The 19841-nt window shown below is 41.9% G+C and overlaps 1 protein-coding gene across 3 annotated transcripts in view; it reads right to left on the reverse strand.

The window, feature by feature from the left end:
- UST (uronyl 2-sulfotransferase) overlaps positions 1 to 19841 on the reverse strand; it is a 336463-nt gene that overhangs the window by 42716 nt on the left and 273906 nt on the right. For 2 of the 3 annotated variants that reach the window (XM_033235126.1, XM_033235124.1), the window contains exons 6-7: positions 15509 to 15606; positions 13289 to 13446 (exon numbers count right to left, since the gene is read on the reverse strand). In XM_033235126.1, coding sequence (XP_033091017.1) covers positions 13289 to 13446; positions 15509 to 15606 — 256 coding nt within the window. Of the gene's footprint in view, positions 1 to 10123; positions 11252 to 13288; positions 13447 to 15508; positions 15607 to 19841 lie in introns of those variants that run through there. The other variant, XM_033235125.1, reaches the window with a different exon arrangement.

The raw sequence follows: 19841 nt of genomic DNA on the forward strand, positions 1-19841 counted from the left end.
ACAAGATGTTATATAAAAAGAAGAAAAGAAAGGCTGAAAAAGAGAAGATTCAACAGAGTGGCTGGAATACAAATTGAGGAACTCTTCCAGAGAAAAAATGTTCAAAAGATGGCAATTGAGGGAGGAAAAAACAGCGAAGCACATAGAAAGGATGAATCTAGAGGTTCAAGTATCTGACCACTAAAAGCATTCCAGAAAAGAAGCAGAACATAGTGGTGGTAAAATCATCAAAGAAACAAAATGTTAAGAATTCCCAGAAATAGAAGACAGGAGTTTTAAGCCTGAAAGTGTCTACTAAATATTTAGCACACATACTGAGGCATATTGTAAAATCTCATAAAAGGAATAAAGAGACAATCCAAGGAGAGAGAGAGAGAGAGAGAGAGAGCATGAATATGAGAACCAAACTAGCCATCAAGTTAGAGTTGAATACTGAGCTTTTACTGAGCTTTTTAGACCTTCAGTGACTCAAAAATTTCCTTCCCATGCACCTTTCATGAGGAGGCAACTTAGCAACATCTTGAAGTAAAATTGGTCATTAAATCAAGAAATAGCATCCCCGAGATTAAGAAAACCAGGAACCCAACAGAGAAATATAGTAAAGGGAAGCTGCAGTAAAGCTGTGTTGAGAGTAATGAGCCCAGATATACTAGGAGCAGGAGCTTTCTCGGTGGAAAGAGGAGAGGGTCTTTGGGGGAAGGGAGGGCCGGCTGGGATGGAGCTTAAAGAGCTCTCGGTGGAAAGAGGAGAGGGCCTCTGGGGGAAAGGAGGGCAGGCTGGGATGGAACTGACATACTTATCTGGTAATTAATATTTAAATAATACCAAAAGTAATACTGAATGCAGCAGATCTAATGGCACATATGGAAATTTTGGCACATACGAAATTTTTGATAGGTACAAATAAATCTAAGCAAATAAATGAAGGCAATAAATGATTCCAGGACAAACAATTAAGTTGTGCAAGAAATGAAACAAAATCATGATGTACTACTCGGATCAGCAGCCAACAAAATGTATAGTCACAGCAACATCAACAGGACCATGCATCTCAAATGTGGGTATGACCATCTTAGGAAGATGGAGAGGAGTGAGTAAGGAAGTAGAAGTAAAGGTAATGGAATAAGAGAATGAAATCATGACCCCAATAAATCAAGAAACAGCAGTCTGTGCATATTAGTTACAGATAGCGTGGCGATTATCCGAAGAAACATCTAGCTGCGTGAAAAGTCATTGGCTCTGCAACATCAGACTACATCTTTGGGAGGGTTGGAATAGGAAACTTCTGCTTTTTATGATACAATCTTATAGTACTATTTGATTTTTAATTTTTTACATGCATTACTTAATAAATATAGCAAAAAATGCAGGCAGGTAAAATCCTAGGAACACATGTTTTGAAAAACAGTTCTGGTAGAGTCTGGCTATGACAATGTGGAAGAAGCATCTAGAATGGTATGGTATGGTAAAGACGAGAGGCAGGGTGAGACCTTCAAGTCAAGTGAAACTACCCCACCTGACAAACAACCCTCTCCTCTTCTCATCAGTGGGGGATTATGCTGGATTTCTCTATGCGTTTGTAGGTAATGAAATGAATGTGCTTACTAGAACTCACAAGAAACCACACATAAAAAACCCCAGCAATGTTACATGCACAGGTATATTTCTAGCTTTTTGCTCTATTCTTTCACAATTCTGTGCCATTTGAAAGATGTGAAAAGCTGGGACATTATGTATTGATAAAAATGTCTGAGACATGAAAAACATACAGACCAAGAAATGATATTTTTATTTGAAAAAGATTTAGTAAGACAAGAATAGAAGCTTCCATTATAAAATGTTGAGTCATGCAAAATGGGTAAGGATTGTACTTCGCCCCGGCAGGGGGTACACTTTATAGGCAAAGAATGTCAGAGACTAAGGCCATGAGCCAAGGGCCCGAAGACAGTTTTGAAATCCTTTGTCTAGTGCTCTTTCCACATCACCACATGAATCCCCAGGGGTGGACGGGGACCTTCACAACTTAAGCACAGAAGAACAAAAAGACCACAAGGTCGTTTTTATGAAGATCAACCATCAACCCCTGGGGTCAGGTTTCCAATCTTTGCTCAAGCTTCAGAAGGCTTTCAGCTTTGTGGAGTTATCAGGAAAGTCCAAAAATTGAAATTTGTGGTGACTAATTCCACCCCCTAGAAATACTCAATGCAGAGCATATTACTGTCAGCTCAGCTAAAAACTGTTTAAAGTAGAGGTGATTAAATTCTACAGTAGAAAAAAATTCACCTCTAAACACAGAAACACACTGGTACCTCCCCCGCACACCCAGATACTATTAGCCAGCTTTTTGCCTGGGGAAATGAATCATGAGAGAGAAAACTGTACAACCCCGAAGTCTGACCACACTGAGTAACTTGGGTAGACACAGAGGGGGGCATCTGGGGCTCTCCCGGGGTCAAAGTTGGGACCCAGAAGAGATGAATTTCCCTGGGTACACACGGTGGGAGGGAGATGGGGCTGGAATAACTTGTTAACTGGAGGGATGATCCTGATGGCTCCCAGTGAAGGAGGCCTGGAAGAGCAGAGGATGGTGTTGGGGGACACAGGCAACTCAGGCCTGGGTCAGGCAGTGACTAGTAACAGAAGGAGAGTCCACGCTTGTGGGCCCAGGGGAACCTAGGTGGTCAGGCAGGGCAGTAGTTGGCATCTGGGGATGTAGTGTGCAATCTCCTGTATTCGGTGCAAGGCACAGGGGGACAGCAGGAGCTGGTGTGAGCCTGGGTCTAAATGGTGGTGGGATCTTAGCGGGGGAGAATGGGAAGAGAGCAGGGTGGAAGAACTCAAGCCAGAGGAGGAGGATGGGGGCCTGGGAGGATCCCTGCCACGCTGTTAGGAAGTCAGGGAGCTTGGGTGGTGGTGAGGAGGGTAAGAGGGCAGGGACATGGGGGGAGGGTGACACAGGCCCTCCGGCAGCAGCAGCTTGGCCACTGGCACTGACTGGTATGAGTGACTCAGTGCCAGGTTGCGCCACAGAGAGCTGAGGCTGTGGATCCTTCTCCTGCCTCCGGCAGGACCGTCTTAAAGGCAGGGTGAGTGAGCTTGGCTCCAAGAGGCTGGGCCCCCAGGCAGGGGCTGACGTGGGCTGGCCCAAGCCCCAGCTCTCCTCACTCTGGGTGCTTCTGTGCTTTCTCACCTCCACGCTTCCAACCATGTTATTTTCTTCTGATTCAAATGCCTCCTTCCACGTCTACTTGGCAAACTTCTATGCACCCTTTAAGGCCCGGCACAAATGTCTCCACAAGATTATGCGGTCCAGCCCTGTTAGTGACGGCTTTCCAGCTAGACATGGTTTTCATCTTTATCCTGCCCTTCCCAGGAAAGGGACATCACAGACACTCAGACATTTATTTGCTGGAGGTGTTTGTTGAATTTTTCTGGTAGTTTCAGATTATATCTATTTAAATATTAGTTTTCAGAGAGGAGAAATATTTTTGCAAAGATTTCTTAGAAAGTCAGTGTCTGTAAAGGAAGTTCTATTTTCCTGTTAATCTTTTATAATAAAATTGGAAATGCTTTCTTCTGGAGGAGAGATGATCCCAAGGCAAGAACAAATCAGTAAGCAAGAGTAAAACATGTTTAAAGATTATATAATGTAGAGTAATTATCCTTTCCAACAAAACAAATAGTAACAGTTGAAATAGGCCAAACGCACATACATTATGCACAATTTAAGCTTTCATAAAGTAAATTAAACAAGCCTAGAGGCTGAATCCTTGTGAATTGGTGATGTTTCTGTAAACTGAATGAAGTTATCAGCCTATGGTTATAACCATATAGAGTTATAACCCGTCAGAAAAATATTCACTAAAAAAACACAAGTGTTTAGAAGTTAATTTAAAGGGGTTTACATTATGTATTCATTTTAAATGAACTGTTTGCCCAATAGCTACAGTTGAAACAGTTATATGCTTTCTGCTTAGAATTTTTTTTTTTTTTTTGAGATGGAGTCTTGCTTTGTCGCCCAGGTTGGAGTGCAGCGGCTTGATCTCCGCTCACTGCAACCTCCACCTTCTGGGCTCAAGCAATTCTCCTGCCTCAGCCTCCTGAGTAGCTGGGATTACAGGCATGTGTTGCCATGCCTGGCTAATTTTTGCATTTTTAGTAGAGATGTGGTTTCACCATGTTGGCCAGGCTGGTCTCGAACTCCTGACCTTGTGATCCACCCGCCTTGGCTTACAAAGTGTTGAGATTACAGGCATGAACCAGCATGCCCGGGGCCCAGCTTAGATTTTTAGACACTATCTTAAAGACCTTGCACTACTATTCCCTATGTCCCCGCAACCCCCACCAGAAAGACATCAGGTGTTATCAAACAGATCTATTCTCAAAATTATTTTTTTCTGTGTGTATTGCTTCGTACTGGCTTAAGATAACACACTGGCTTAAGATAACACATCTCATCTTGTGTGTGTGTTAAGATAACACACACACAAGATCCAGTGCTGACATTATTAGGATCCGAACCTGGAACATGGCTGGTGAAAAAAAAAATCTTTACAGAGAATATCAGTGGTAAACGAACGAATAGCAAATTGGAGTCCTGTTTTCATCAACGATAATTGAGTTTTTAAAAACAACTTAATTGGCCGGGCGCGGTGGCTCAAGCCTGTAATCCCAGCACTTTGGGAGGCCAAGACGGGCGGATCACAAGGTCAGGAGATCGAGACCATCCTGGCTAACACGGTGAAAGCCCGTCTCTACTAAAAAATACAAAAAACTAGCCGGGCGAGGTGGCGGGCGCCTGTAGTCCCAGCTACTCGGGAGGCTGAGGCAGGAGAATGGCGTAAACCCGGGAGGCGGAGCTTGCAGTGAGCTGAGATCTGGCCACTGCACTCCAGCCTGGGCGACAGAGCGAGACTCCGCCTCAAAAAAACAACAAAAAAAACCAACTTAATTGCCTTCTAAAAAAGCTAATCTGAATTCCTCCTAACCATCATTGTATATTTGGGAGGTTCCAGAATATTTTTGAGTTTTGGTGTAGCAGGGAAGCAATAGAAGTGGAAAATAAAAATGGAAATTAAAAATGAAAGACAGAATTTGTTTAATTCAGGCTTTTTAAAATGATAGTTTTTAAAACTAAAGCCAGAGTTAGTGGTGTATCTATGTAATATATAGTATATTATAATATATAATGTCTACAATATAATGCATATATTACATATGATGTATAATATATACATTATATATTACATATAATTTATATATATTTAGATATACATGTATATATTTTTAACTTACATAAACTTATTTGATTGCAAACTCCCTCTTCCCCTAGTTGCCACTGACTTTCATAAAGTGCAGTTTGAACTACTGCAATCAATTGGACTTGGAGTCCCTTACATATCCAAAAATCTCATTTTTAGGCTTCAAATTGGACATAATTGTACATCTGTGTTCAAGTATTATGTAAACTCCGGTTTGCAGAGCAAAGTCAATTATTAGGGAACCTAGTGCACTTTCTTGAGAAAATGGAGAGACATCGCCACCTGCTGGACAAAGGTTATTAATTCATTAATTCAGTGTTCTGAAGTACGTAATTCTGCACATGCAAAACAGTTTTTCAAGAGCTGAATATCAGGAATCTTAATTAAAAAACTCTATTATCATTCTATATCTATTAAATAACATGGCCTATAACAGTCAGTAAAATTCAATATTCAGCATAAGTTAAGGGTAATTGGCCCCAATAACGTCTCAATGGTGGGTTTCATTTAGTGAAAAGTCTTAGCTTCCTGATATTTCTGGTAAGAGTTCAGGCACAAAAACAGACGACTTTTTAAAAAAAAAAACCTCATTAACTTGGAGTATGTGTGTCTTTCAGCCCCTTAGCATGTCACTGTAGTAATATTTCCACTTAACTTATTCCCTGCGATTGTTTCTGGAACAGGCTATTGACTAGACTATAATTGTTCCTCTCTGCCCGTCAGTAATACAGAAATATTATTTCTTAAAGGCACGAGATTTCCTTGTAATATATCAGCTGTAACTGGTGAAACAGGTCAAGGATAATCATTTCCTTCATTTATTCCTTCCAATTTTTTCCTCTTTCTTTCATCTAGAAGTTACAAAGAGAGCCTCAAGTCCAGTTTCTCTCAGGGACAACCCTGTCTCTCCTGTGATAGGCTTGGTGGGCAGGCTAATTACTGAACACTCATCATATAGTAAGGCTGGGCTAAGGACTCTACATGGATTGATCAGGCAAGACTCACAAGAACCTCTGAAGTAGATAAGATTATTTATGCATCTTATCCAGATGGGGAAACTGAGGCTTAAGGGGCTACACCTTGCCTCTGGTTATGCAGTTAATAAGTGGAGGAGGGGGTCGAGCATGCGGGTGGTCTATCTCAGAGTCTGTGCTCTAATCATTATGACATACTGGGCCAGGCACGGTGGATCATGCCAGTAATCCCAGCACTTTGGGAGGCCGAGGCAGGTGGCTCACTTGAGATCAGGAGTTCGAGACCAGCCTGGTCAACATGGTGAAACTCTGTCTCTACCAGAAATACAAAAATTAGCTGAACATGGTAGTGGGCACCTGTAATCCCAGCTACTTGGGAGGCTGAGGCAGGAGAATGGCCTGAACCCAGGAGGCAGAGGTTGCAGTGAGCCGAGATCGTGCCATTGCACTCCAGCCTGGATGACAAAAGTGAAACTCTGTGTCAAAAAATAAATAAATAAATAAATAAAAATGGGGTGGAGGATAGCTCAGTGGTAGAGCATTTGAGTGGATTATGACATACTGTCTTCTCCACAGAGGTGTGTGTGTGTGTGTGTGTGTGGTATGAAGAGAGAGGGATGGAAATCGTGACCAGAGAGTTTAAGTGGGACCCCTGTTTTGATCACTTGAGCATCAGCAGCTCCAGGAAAGAACACATTCTGAAGAAGAAACTCTTCAAACAGGATTTCTTCCTGTCCTAGAGGACACCAAGAGGTGGAGACCACCCCCACAACTAAACTTGAGGATTACTAAGGCAATGGGGACTGCCTAGGAATATTTTTGAGGGGGTAAAAGCACCCCCATAATTGTGCTAAGTAACAAAAGACAGAACAAGCAGCCTTAAAACATTCTACATGATACACTGGTATTAGAATAATAAGATCTTAAAGACCATCCACTTGAAAACTGTATTTGCTCGGGGTCATATAGGCAGAACCACGGCAGAAAAAGAACTAGAAGTGCCTCCTAACTCCCAAGTCAATGTCTTTTCCTTAAAGAATAATTGTTCTTTATTATAAATAGGCCAAGCTTTTATTATTTAGTATTGAACTCAGGCTGATATTTTTATTGATGGATAAAAATTTGAATTATTTCTGTAGCATACTATTTAAAAGTTTTCTTCTACATATTTGTTATCATTTTCTAGCAAATATCCTCAAAATTGAAAACTGCAACATCAATGAAATCAGTGAGCACGCTACTATCCTTCTAATGGGAGGTTTATCATTCATGCATAGTAAAAAAAAAAAGCATAATATTTAAATGTGTACTCTGTGATTGTTTATAAAACTATATTAAGTATAAATATTTCAAACAAAGCACTCAGCTTATAAATGAACTTAAATCCTCAAAGTTAGGATTTAAGTCACTCGTTTGGAATTTGTTACATATTTTTCCTTTGTAATAGTTGGCGACCATATTCTCAAGGCAGTCCACAAAAGTCTAGTAAATTCCCTACTGTGGCTCCAGTGTTTACATTTGTAATGGAAACGTGTTGAAAATGAATATGAATGTAGTGCTAGTCATGGAAAGTATTTAAAACACAAGGTAAAAGGATTGGACACATGAGTTTTCAAGTCACTAGGAAGGTTGAAGGTAATGGGTTAATATTAGGTCATATAGTTCTATGTCTGGATGCTAGGTGGCGCTATTGAACCAGAACAGCTTGGTTATTTGCCAAGTCAAGGGTTTATAGAGGGATGTTCATATGACTGTTCCTATTACACATATTCACATGTTTCTTGTCTTTCATGTGCTTATTTATTTTGGCCCTTACCAACACTGAGATTTTAGCTCCTAAAAATATGACTAGAAAAATATTGATGGCTCACAGCATGTCTTTAAGAGTTGAGGAGAAAAAGTATTCAGAAATACATTAATATTCACTGCTCAGAAATATGTGAGTCTTGCCCCTTACTAACACATTTTTGTGGATGACTATGGATCATTCTCTCAACTTCTCTGGGCTGGTTTCAGTTTCTCATTTTTATTTTTATTTTATTTTATTTTTGAAACAAGGTCTTGCCCTGTCACCCAGGCTACAGTGCAATGGGTACGATCATCATAGCTCACTGCAGCCTTGACCTCCCCAAGGCTCAGGTGATCCTCCCACTTCAGCCTGCCCAGTAGCTGGGACCACAGACACATGCCACCATGCCTGGTTTGTGTGTGCGTGTGTGTGTGTGTTTTTATAGATGGAGTCTCACATTGTCACCTAGGCTGGAGTGCAGTGGTGCGATCTCCGCACCTGCCACCATGCCTGGCTGATTCTTTGTATTTTTAGTAGAGATGGGGTTTCACTATGTTGGCCAGGCTGGTCTTGAACTCCTGACCTTGTGATCCACCCACCTTGGCCTCCCAAAGTGCTGGGATTACAGATGTGAGCCACCACACCTGGCCTTTTTTTTTTTTGTATTTTTAGTAGAGATGAACTTTTGCTATGTTGCCCAGGCTAGTCTCAAACTCCTAGCCTCAAGTGATCTGTCTACCTTGGCCTCCCAAAATGGTAGGATTACAGGTGCAAGCCACTATGTCTGGCCTCAGTTTCTCATTTTTAAAAGGTGATAAGTAATGAACAGAGATTAATCAATAAAAAATAATTATGTATAAGATTACATATGTGCTCACATATAATAATTATGTTTATGTTCAACCATTGAGGTTGCTCCTACCCAGTAAAGCCTGCTGGGGCCTTGGTGCTCCCTAATTCAACCTCATGGTCAGGATTTGAGCAGTGTTTTCTGAATGCCCACTCCACGGTACTTGTCCTAATATCAGCAGCTGTGCACCGGCTGGAAGAAATACCAAGCATATTATATTCTCTTGGTTATCCATCTTGCTAAAACTCTAATTTTTATTTCATCTCAAGTACTTACTATCCTAAGCTTCTGAGATACTCTATTCTGTCTCCATAAAATGCAAATATTAATATAAAATCACTGTTTTAAAAAAGTTCTAAAGGCTAAGTTTCTTAAATATTTTTGGTAGGAGACATATTTACTTGATGTCAGCATATATTTATATAAGAAATGAACAGGAGAAAAGACAGTTAAGCTGTTATTGAGAAAGGTTATTAACCTGTCTAAATGGTGAGTTATTGGGACAAGTAGTATTGATTTGAAAGAATCAATGAATACCATTTCAATCTAAAATAAGTGACAACCCATGTGACTAACAGACATTACGATTTTTACCAGCTCTCCAAATAATCATTAGCTATTAGTGTGTTTTCTTCTGTAACGAGACTGGTATACATATTTTTAGTATTGCTAGAGAGGAATTACTAAAAATCAGTAAACTCCTATTTTTTTTTTTTTCAATAACAGGACAAACACCAAAGAAAAATGGCCGGTGATGTTTTTGCATCTTAATTCAGCTCCTCAGATGGTTAATGACCATCTGAATGACTTAAGGGTCACTAGATCCCTTAAATCAGTATCTTAGATTTTAGTTTTTCTTCTCTCTGTTCTCTAATCTACTCGGTTATCAAATTCTTCAATAAAGGGCAAGAGTAATGATTTTAGCATGTCCTAAGACATGAATTTAGACTAAAAATACAGAGATGAGATGATGAAGTAACTAGAAACTTGCAGCTGTTCTTTCTTTAACCTATTTGACACCAACTCAGTTGAGGTGATGAGAAAACAGTATGGATGCTAAGTCTTCCCTGAGGCTAAAATATATTGAGAAGCTGGCCAGGAGTTGTGTGTTGATCTCTTGTCCTCTGCCTCAGGGTACATGTAAACTTGTTGGGATAGAGGAACTGTGGACTAGCTTGGTCTTCAGTGTTACCATGGAAACATATTACAAGAAGATGCCCAAGAGAACACAAAACACAGTAGAAGTTACTGAAGCAACAACTCAAACGTTCATTTTATTGGGCATGTACTGTGTGGCAGCTGAGAGAGTTACAATGGGGTGATATTTAAAGTATTTGACAACCAGTTCCACTCAAGAACTGAACCAACAACAGTCGCTGAGTGTGACACTGGCCCGGGGTCCTGAAGATCCCTCCTGTGCCATGAATTAGTCCTTTTGTTATGTCGCTGTTGGAAAAGGTGGGAGTAACAAGGACGGGCAGCCAGGCTGGCAGGTGCACCCTGAAGGCCGTATAGGAGCGTTTCACTGTTTTAACCGCTAGTCCAGCTGGACCGCATGGACTGGCCAAGTGGCCTGGCTTATGGAAACCTTTCATCCCACTACACAGGAATACCAGATGTCCTTTCTGCTCTTTGAGATATTTACTATGCCAAACTCTGAGGGAAAAATAATCTTAATTTATAGGTGGAAAGATCATGGCTGAAGGTAAAAGAGTTAATAGTAACTTGGTTTTCAGAAATCTTTTCTCCTTGAATTAATGAACTTTCAGATCATGGAATGAAGGCCCACAATTTCTGAGAAGACACATATTTAAGTGGAGAAAATAGGAAGTCAATATGATATACCCCGACAAGAGCCACTACGTGGGTCCTCTGGGCTAAGCTTTTTATAGGTGGTTTATCTGTATTCAAAAGCATGAATATAAAAATATCCTTATCTAGGTTCTCAGGTCCACAACCCCTGTGCTGGGTTTTGCATCCTGTGAATGGTGTGTGTTCCAGACCTCAGGATGGATGGTGATGTAACTGGAAGAGGACTCTCATGTTGGCTCCTCCTCCCAAATGCTGGGACAAGACAGTGCTCATTAAAATAAACAACAATAATAAAAAAAAATAAAAACACATACCTTTATTTTGCACACTTGCTCTTAGGGTCAGAAATTCAGGGGTAGCTTAGTTGGGTGGTCCTGGCTTGGGATCTCTCATGAGGCAGCCATTAACATATTGGTTGGGGCTGCAGTTATCTGAAGGCTTGACTGGGGCCATTGTGTCTGCTCCCAAGATGGCTCACACACGTGGCTCTTGGTCTGAGGTCTCAGTTCCTCACTATGTGAACCTCTCTTCATCCATAGCAGCTGACCTCTCTCAGAGCAAATGACTGAGCAGACACTAACAAAGTTGGAAGCCATAATATCTTTTATGGAGAGCGTTCATCTTATGTGTCACCAGGATTTAGTTAGCCCTTTATCTCAGGCTGTGTATTAGACACACACACACACACACACCACATACCACACACACCACACACATACACCCCATAGAACATGATAAAGCCAAAAGAAGAAAATGATTAACATAAACCTTTCTTCTTCAAAGGAGTCTAACTTAGGATAAGACCTCTCCTTGCACAAAGAACGGAGTTTATGTTGTCTTCTAGAAAGAAAAATCAGTCACATCAAACTCTTTACATTAAGATTATATAAACTCTTTAAATGGCTTGTTGTTAAAAAGGCAAAGGAAATCCTACTTTTATAACCCACTATTTAAGGTTTATTTTGCTTCTAGCTATTCACCCACATCTCCTGCTGAGTAGACGCATCTGCAGGGCACATCTGGAGCTTCTGGTCACGTTCCTACATACAGGTAAATGGGATTTGAACTCTAATGAGAGCTGGGAGGCTAAGGCAGCCTCCACCAACTATTCGCTTTCCTTCAGCAAGTCCCTGATGGTAGTAGGGCCACCTTAACCTTGTGCAACAGGATCCAGGGCTCTCTGGGCAAACACCAGTTTCCCTGGGCCTTGGGACCTGCCAGTGATGCAGGTGGGGTTCGGGAACCCTGTGGAATATGAGGTAGCATACTGCATTTGGGGAGCTTTTCACCTGCTTTCTTTCTTTCTTTTCTTTCTTTCTTTCCTTTCTCTCTCTCTTTCTCTCTTTCTTTTTCTTTCTCTTTCTTTCTTTCTTTCTTTTTCTTTCTTTCTTTCTTTTTCTTTCTTTCTTTCTCTCTCTCTCTCTCTTTCCTTCTCTCTCCTTCCTTCCTTCCTTTCTTTCTCTCTCTCTCTTTCTTTCTTTCTTTTTTTGACAAAGTTTAGCTCTTGTCGCCCAGGCTGGAGCTCAATGGCACGATCTTGGCTCACTGCAACCTCCACCTCCCAGGTTCAAGTGATTCTCCTAGCCTCAGCCTCCTGAGTAGCTGGAATTACAGGCACCCGCCACCACACCTGGCTAATTGTTGTATTTTTAGTAGAGACAGGGTTTCTCCATGTTGGCCAGGCTGGTCTCGAATTCCTGACGTCAGGTGATCACCTATCTCGGCCTCCCAAAGTGCTGGGATTAGAGGCATGAGCCACCCCACTGGGCCTATCTGCTGCTTATCTCTACAGGGCAGAATGCCTTCTTCCATCTCAGGACAACAAAACAGAACAATAAACAGATCACTGAATGTGTATTCAAGGCTTGTTATCAGAGCAGTAGATTAAGGAGAATAGGAAAAAACAAACAATGTTGTTTGTTTCTCTTTGGATAAAATGACAATGAAAAAATAAATAATGGATTTCTGAAAGTAATTATCCTACGATGATACCACAGGCAGCCCTTGTAATTGCTTTGCCACATTCTATTTCTTGCTGCTATTTGGGGACCACTCGGTTTGTTAGGATAAAATCATAATTGTATTTTCAATTTGCTGCTCTATCTATCCCACTGTCAGGATTTGATACACTAGAGTGCTTTTATCAAATGGAAGTTGGCCAGAGAGAATTCATCACAAGGATGGCTCTTTCGTACTCATGCATGTTTCCACCAATGGAGTCCAGGTGTGCACACACGGATTCATTTGTACCCACCCCAACAACATGCTCAAGACAAGGCTGACGGAAAATGTTGCCAATTTCCGTTTCCAGCAACATGCTCAAGACAAGGCTGATGGAGAATGTTGCCAATTTCAGTTTCTACAGGGAGAAATGGAGCCATTAAGCCTTTGGAACATGGTGATTTTATGTCTGAACATGAAGCTCAAGATTTTGGCATCTGCATCTCCTGGTTCTAATTTTCCTTTGCAAGCCCAGGGAACTAACTGCCCTTTGTCATCAGAAGAGATTGTTTCACTCCTTTATTTCTTGAGGCCTTTTCAAGGTGAGTATCCCTGGACACAGACCTGTCATGAAGAAGAGCTTGCTTACAAATGAAGTTACCTGGGTCTTTGTAGATACTGAGCACGCCCTTGAAGTAATGAGGTAAAAATCTTTCCAGTAACAGCAGCACATCTTCCAACTCTTCAAGAATCCCCACGAGCAGGAAGTTTTCATTCACGTTCAGCTTTGCTCTCTCAAGGGCCCATTCACCAGGCTCCCTTTATGGATATAAAAATTTATTGAAAATCAGAGATTCATATTTGAAATTCAGCAACAAGATGCTGAAAGTTTACTCCCTCTACCTCCCACCTTCACTTGCATAAGTCCCGCTCCTGTTTCCCTCAAGGACCAGTCCAGATGTAGCCCCATCCAGAGCCTTCTCAGTCCTTCCAGCTGGTATCCTGCCCTGCTCACCATTCCTTCTCTATCACTTTCATCTGTGCTTCATGCCAAGCCCAGGGCCTTGAATTCAGAGACCCTGCTTAAGTACTGTGGACTAATGAAAGCAGGCACAGGCAGTCAGATCCTAACAAATACTAATCGAGGGGTGAGTACAACGGCTTTTATAGGAGGACCAAAGTGAACCAATTAAATGAATTTAGAAGTTTTGAAATATAAAACTGACTGACACAGTATTTATGTAGAGTTCAAAAGAGGTGTCAGGTCATGTCTGTTAATCATCTTACTCTTTGGAAGAGTTAAAGATAAATCTTTGGATTTTTGTTTTGTTTCATTTTGTTTGTTTAGATTGCAGAAGGAAAACAGCCTAATCTGATTTGTAGACCAGCTCTCTGAACTGACAGGCGAGTGAGAAAAGCCCAGGAGTGGGGCTCTAGGCCTGGCTGTCATTTATCATTTGGGGGAATTGGGCAAGCCAGGGTTCTCTTTTGAAAAATGATAATAATAACCCTTACCTAGTTCAAAGCATTGTTGGAAAGACTGTGCAAGGTGATATGATAAAAGAGTTATAAAAATCATTGTGTGTGTGTCAAGGTATGGTGTTATGAGTCACCTCTCCAAGATTAGAAAATTGAAAAATCTGAAAAATACTACATGATTTAAAAAATACTTTAGGGAGTTCAAATCATGTTGCCTGTTACAAAGATATTCACTGTGATCAGCAAGTGAGTCATCCAGCCCCAGATCTTCCCAATACCTGACGTACTAAATGTTAACCAGGAGGTATTTGTTATTGAGGCAAGGGTCAGGGCAGGGGAGAGGCCACCTGGACTCAGGGGGCTTATGGTGAAGTCAAAAACTAACACTCCTGGTTCTGTAATTTGGACCATAAGCAAATTCTTTTGTTATGGCAAATGAAACAAGACAGGAATAACAACAATATGCCTAATAACAAAGCAGAAATCATAGCATAAGCAAAAAAGTACAACGAATGCGTTGCCAGTGTAGAAGTAGCAGCTCTTATCTGGCCTTTTCAGAAACACAAGGACCCTCTAGTTAATGTTTCCTTTGGGGAATAATGTCACTTCTGGTAGCACATTGATTTTCTACCAAGCAAAGATAATGCTTCATTGTTGCTGCCATTTCTTCTCCAGGCTACCACATTTGTCTAGCACAGTAGATTTCAACTATAGCTACACCAGAAGCATCTGGGGAGGCAGCTACACATGAGACTATGATTGGGTGGGGGTTCTTAACAAGTATGCAGGGGTGCTGATGCAGGACCTGGGCAGATCACACCCTGGGGGCCCTGACTATCTGAGTAAGTCACTTTCTAAAGAAGGTCTTGCCTTCAAGTAAGGTTTACAGGTGATCACTATAAAACACTTTCTCCTCTGCCTACTAAGTATATTCACCATGGGATTGTGGGTGTGGGCTTCCAGTGTCTCAGACCCAATGACACATGCCACGAGGGCAGGTTGTTAGTTAAGTCAGTCACTGTAGAGGAGCAGGCTGGGTGTTTGCTCCTGGTCTTCACGATCACGTTTTATGTGACATTTTGTCATTTTATCCAAAGAGAAAGACAAACAACATGGGTTGAGTAGTGACAAGTATGTTTTAGGTATAAACAAGGTTTTGGTTCCAGTTACAAAGCTTTATATGGTGGTCTTCTGAGGCCTCTGCAGACCCTGATTTTTAAATTTCATTATTTATAGGACATTTGGAGTCTCACACATTATCTTGAAAGATTAACAGTAAACAGGAACTGAATTCCAGAAGGTTGAGAGACTAGGGATACCAAAGATTCCCACCAAGTGCCAGGCTGGTGGGGTTCTTTCCCTTGTGCACACATGCATGCCACGAGCCTGCTTTAGCCATTACCTGCATCTGGGATGCTGTCCACAAAAGTACGGAATGATGTAAAATAATCTGGGGTTGGAACACTCAGGATAGTTTTCAAGAATACACTCATTGATATCCTAGAAGAGAAAACACAGCAGTCAGATGTCTTGTAGTCTCTGCAAGGCTCTATCAAATGCCACACAGTTTAAGTAAAATTCGTGATTGAATTACACGAGCACACCTTGAGAAGATGAAGAGAATTCATAGATTTCAGGAGAAAACTTCTTTTTTGCCTCCCAGCATCCTGCTCCACTGGCCAGGCACACACAGGGCTGGGCCATTTTAGAGAGTGCATGCTTTGTGGAGTAAACTGCATCTCTGCATTTCCTGGTGGCTCCAAGTCTTAAGCTTGGTCACAGTCCTTGGAAGAGCATTTGTACCCACTGTGCTTTATGGTGGCCCCAGCAGTTGCTAGCCAATTAGTAGGTACACAGTTGGCAATTAATAAATGTTTGTTGCATGAATTTAGTGTTTCTCTGTGTATCCATGCATCCAACAATTAAATACCTACAACAGTCTCATGAGGGTTTGTAAATTTTAGAGGGGATGTAAAATCACTTCTAACATTATATTAGCTTAAAAAGTAGCAGGATGTTTATATGCAGACACCTTCTCACTTTCAAAGGCAACAGTTGTGATTTCCAGGTTTTCCATTTCTCTTATATGAAGTTGGACATGGTCTTTCTGAGGGCATCACAAGAGCTTGAAATGGCTTGGTGGGGGTAAGGAGAAGGGCTCCAAACCAACTTTTATCAAGGTAGATTACGTTAGACATTCTAAATGAGGCATGCTTGGTTCTCAGGTATTTCTAAGGAGAAAAGATAACTCAATCTACAAATAAACCAAACAGCTGCAGGATGTTTTTCCAGAGACAATATTGGCAAAGCAGATTAAGAGTGGATACAATTCCCAAAAACAGTTGATGAAATTTATGAGTCGGCAGAAGCTACTGTATCTGATATACCGGTGTAGGTGTAGGTGTGTAGGTGTGGGTGTTTAGGTAGTAACAGTTTTTTAGTTCAAGTTGGGAATGAGAGAAATATAATTTACACTTTTTCTTAAAAACAATAATCCCCTCATACTTCTTCAGTTTACAAACCAATTAAGTAAATTACACAATTACAATAACAAATTCAATGGAAATAAACAGAATCTGCAAAAAACACAATTGAGAGTACTCAAGCACTTGAGTTTACCATGAGAAGTGGAGGTGCAGTTTCCAGAGAGGAACATATGAGAAGCGAATGGGGGAGCGCATCAATCCGTCCAGCCACGTGGTGAAGGTGATTAAGAGCATCGCATTGTGTACGAAAACTCATTAAAATGCGAGACACTAGACCTGAAATACCTTTCTAAGAAGAGTTTGACACTGAAAGTGTATGTGTATGTGTATATATACATATATATATATTCATAGCTGCTATGAATTTATTAATTACAACAAAATATGGCAGAACTTATGTGTTCATGAATGGGGGATTGGTTTTAAGAGAAATTATGGTACATTGACACACTGAAATACTGGACACCTGAAAAGAATGAGGAGGATCTGTGTGTGCTATCCTGAAAAGTCCTGGATAAATTTTCAAGTGAATAAAAGTAGACTACAGGATAATACCAACATGTAGGACAATATAAAAATCAACATGTTTACATAAACACAAAAGGATCTGGAAGGAGACACAGCACACAATTGAAAGCAGTTATTTCTGGTGGTTGGCATAAAGGAAGATGAGAATACTGTCAATTTTTCCTTTATTCCTTTTTTGAAGTGTTAGCTTTTCTTACAATGTATGCATCTTACATTTATTGTGAGAAAACTGTACAGAGATTTACACACTATTAAACAAACCAAAGCTTGTGTGGGCGGGTGCCTGAGCATTGCCTTGAGTATGCTCTGAGCCCCCTGCCCCCCTCACATTTGAGGGTGCCCTCTGGTAGTTGGCCTCCCCCTGGAGCCTGAGCCTTTAGTCCGAGGAACCCAGTAACCCTGGTGGCCTCTCTGCAGCAGTGGCAACAGGGAGGGGGCCAGGAGCTGGGTGAGAAGCAGAGCCTAGGGTGATTCTGGCCAGAGCAGTGTTCATCTGCTGAGGTTGAGATTTCACAAAGAAGGACAGAGTAAAGCGATGAGGGACATCCAAAGAACTATCACATATGCAGTCAGCCCCCAGAGTCCTGCAGTAACAGGAGGAGCACGGCACCAGAGACTGCCAGAGCCTCCTACGGAGGCTCTCATGGCACCTGCTGCTTCTCCAGAGCTGCCCTTGAGCTAGTACTTGTGGCTTGTTTATGTGTAGGTCCCTCAACACAGACTGTTCACTGCATCTCCAGTGCTCAGCAGCACCCTGCCTGGACAAAGCAGAAGTGCAATAGATACTGAATGAGTGGTGAATAAATGGCAGAAGGAGAGAGACAAGACACACAGCTCCAGAGCAAGAAAGGAAGCAGACACCTCTTCCATTTGCTGAGCCTGCCAGGGTTTGGTCCTCAGCAACCCCAGGCTCGGAGGAGTAGACAGAGGGCATCAGCTGGTTGGTGAGGGGCAGGCGGAGGACGTACCGGGGCCTAAGAAGGCCATTTCCCTATTGGAATCCACAAATAACCTCACAAGGTCAATTTATGGGAAGACATAAATTCCTAGTTTTAAAAGTGCAGTTAACAATTCTTTTCTTAGACCAAGGCGCATGCTGGGGGATTTCAAAGAGTTCCATTTGAGCCCATTAGGTTGATGAATGGCATTCATCACAACCCATCTATGGCGATGCTATAGGAGGATATAAATAAAGATGACTGGACCGGAAGATCCAGAGGAAGCAGAAATGAGCTGAGAAGCCCCAGGCATTGAGCTGCCAACTGCTTGGCCACAACCACAGTAAATAGGGATGCTGCTGTCTGGCAGCTTGAGGACCATGGATCTGCAGGAAACTGCTCCTGGCACCTCCTACTCAGTCCACTCTTAGCAGAACCAAGACCTTTAGTGAGCAACATCTGAGCCTCCTGGGAAACGACATGAGACCAATGAGCTGCACTTCCAGTGGGCTGTTCTGACGGATGCCTTTCAGTCTCCTGGGACCATTTGGTTGCCCTGGTGTTCATGATTTATCTTTCGTCTAAGATTTACTATCCTGCATTGTTTTATAATCACCTTTTAATACCAAAGTTCTCTCAGCATATATATTTTCTAAATGATTATGCAACTTTATTTTTTCCTTCCATGTAGTGCTTCTAGGGTAAGATTGTTTTTTTTTTTAAAAAAAGAAAAACATATTTAATATGGATTTCAAACTTTTCTCTAAGATTGTCACTGCACTGATGACTTTGGCCAAGCTTGCTTGCCAGCACTTGATCTGTGACTTGCTCCTCTGGTTCCTGAGTCTTGGCACACACCATGGGCACCCCTGTAGTGCCCTTCCCTGCCAAGCCTAGCCCTTTGGGTCTTAACGTAAGACCCCACACTACTCAAGATTTTGCATTATTAGGGAAATGAGATCGTCTCTCTGAGTAAGCATTCCAGATAACTATGAGAATCTTTTTCACTGCCAACACTGTACAAAAATTAATCCATTTGTGTTGCAATGTATTCTAAACTGTACTATTTTTAAAACCATATGCTTTCCTCCCTCTAGATTTTTTCTTGGGTTCGTCTTCTTCCATTCTGATCTTACAGCAAAATCATCTTTTATCCACTTGCCCCTGTAATGTTTCCACCAGATGGATGGTGATGGGTGACCCTCATCTTCTGAGTCCAAAGTGCCAGCTGGTCTCAGAGGAAACCCCAGTCACTGCCTCCAGTTCCAGGGAGTCCTTCCTGAGGCCTCTCTCACCCTCACTCCCACAGCCCCTCTTCACCCCCACAGGAGGATGACAGTAGCTTCCCAGCCAGCAGCTCTTCCTTCCACCTCTCCTCTCTGAGTGCAGCCTCCAGAGTTGCCCCAGTCTGCACGTCCTTGCCCTCCTTGGAGGACTCTTATTGACAGTGGAACAGGGATAAAAATCAGGGCACCTGACACACACTGTGAGTTCCCTGGCCAGACTCCCAGGGCATTCGAAATGCAGGGCCAGGAATGTGCATTTGAAAGAACCTCTGGCGACTCTGAGAGGATGGTCACTCTTCATGAGCTGTCTATGTATTAGGTAATTCATTCCATGCCTTTGCTCTTCCTCTCCCTTGCCATGTCCCTCCTCACCTAGTCTCAATAGCAGGCTCAGGGTTCTGGCGGGGAGAGTTCACATACTCCAGTCCAGCTGGGCTAGTGCTCACTTGGGTCCAGGAAAAGGAGACCAATGTGACCATGGGCTTCCTTCCATGCTG

Source organism: Trachypithecus francoisi, unplaced genomic scaffold (assembly GCF_009764315.1).
Source record: "Trachypithecus francoisi isolate TF-2019V2 unplaced genomic scaffold, Tfra_2.0 Lachesis_group15, whole genome shotgun sequence".
In the NCBI taxonomy this organism is placed as follows: Eukaryota; Metazoa; Chordata; class Mammalia; order Primates; family Cercopithecidae; genus Trachypithecus; species Trachypithecus francoisi.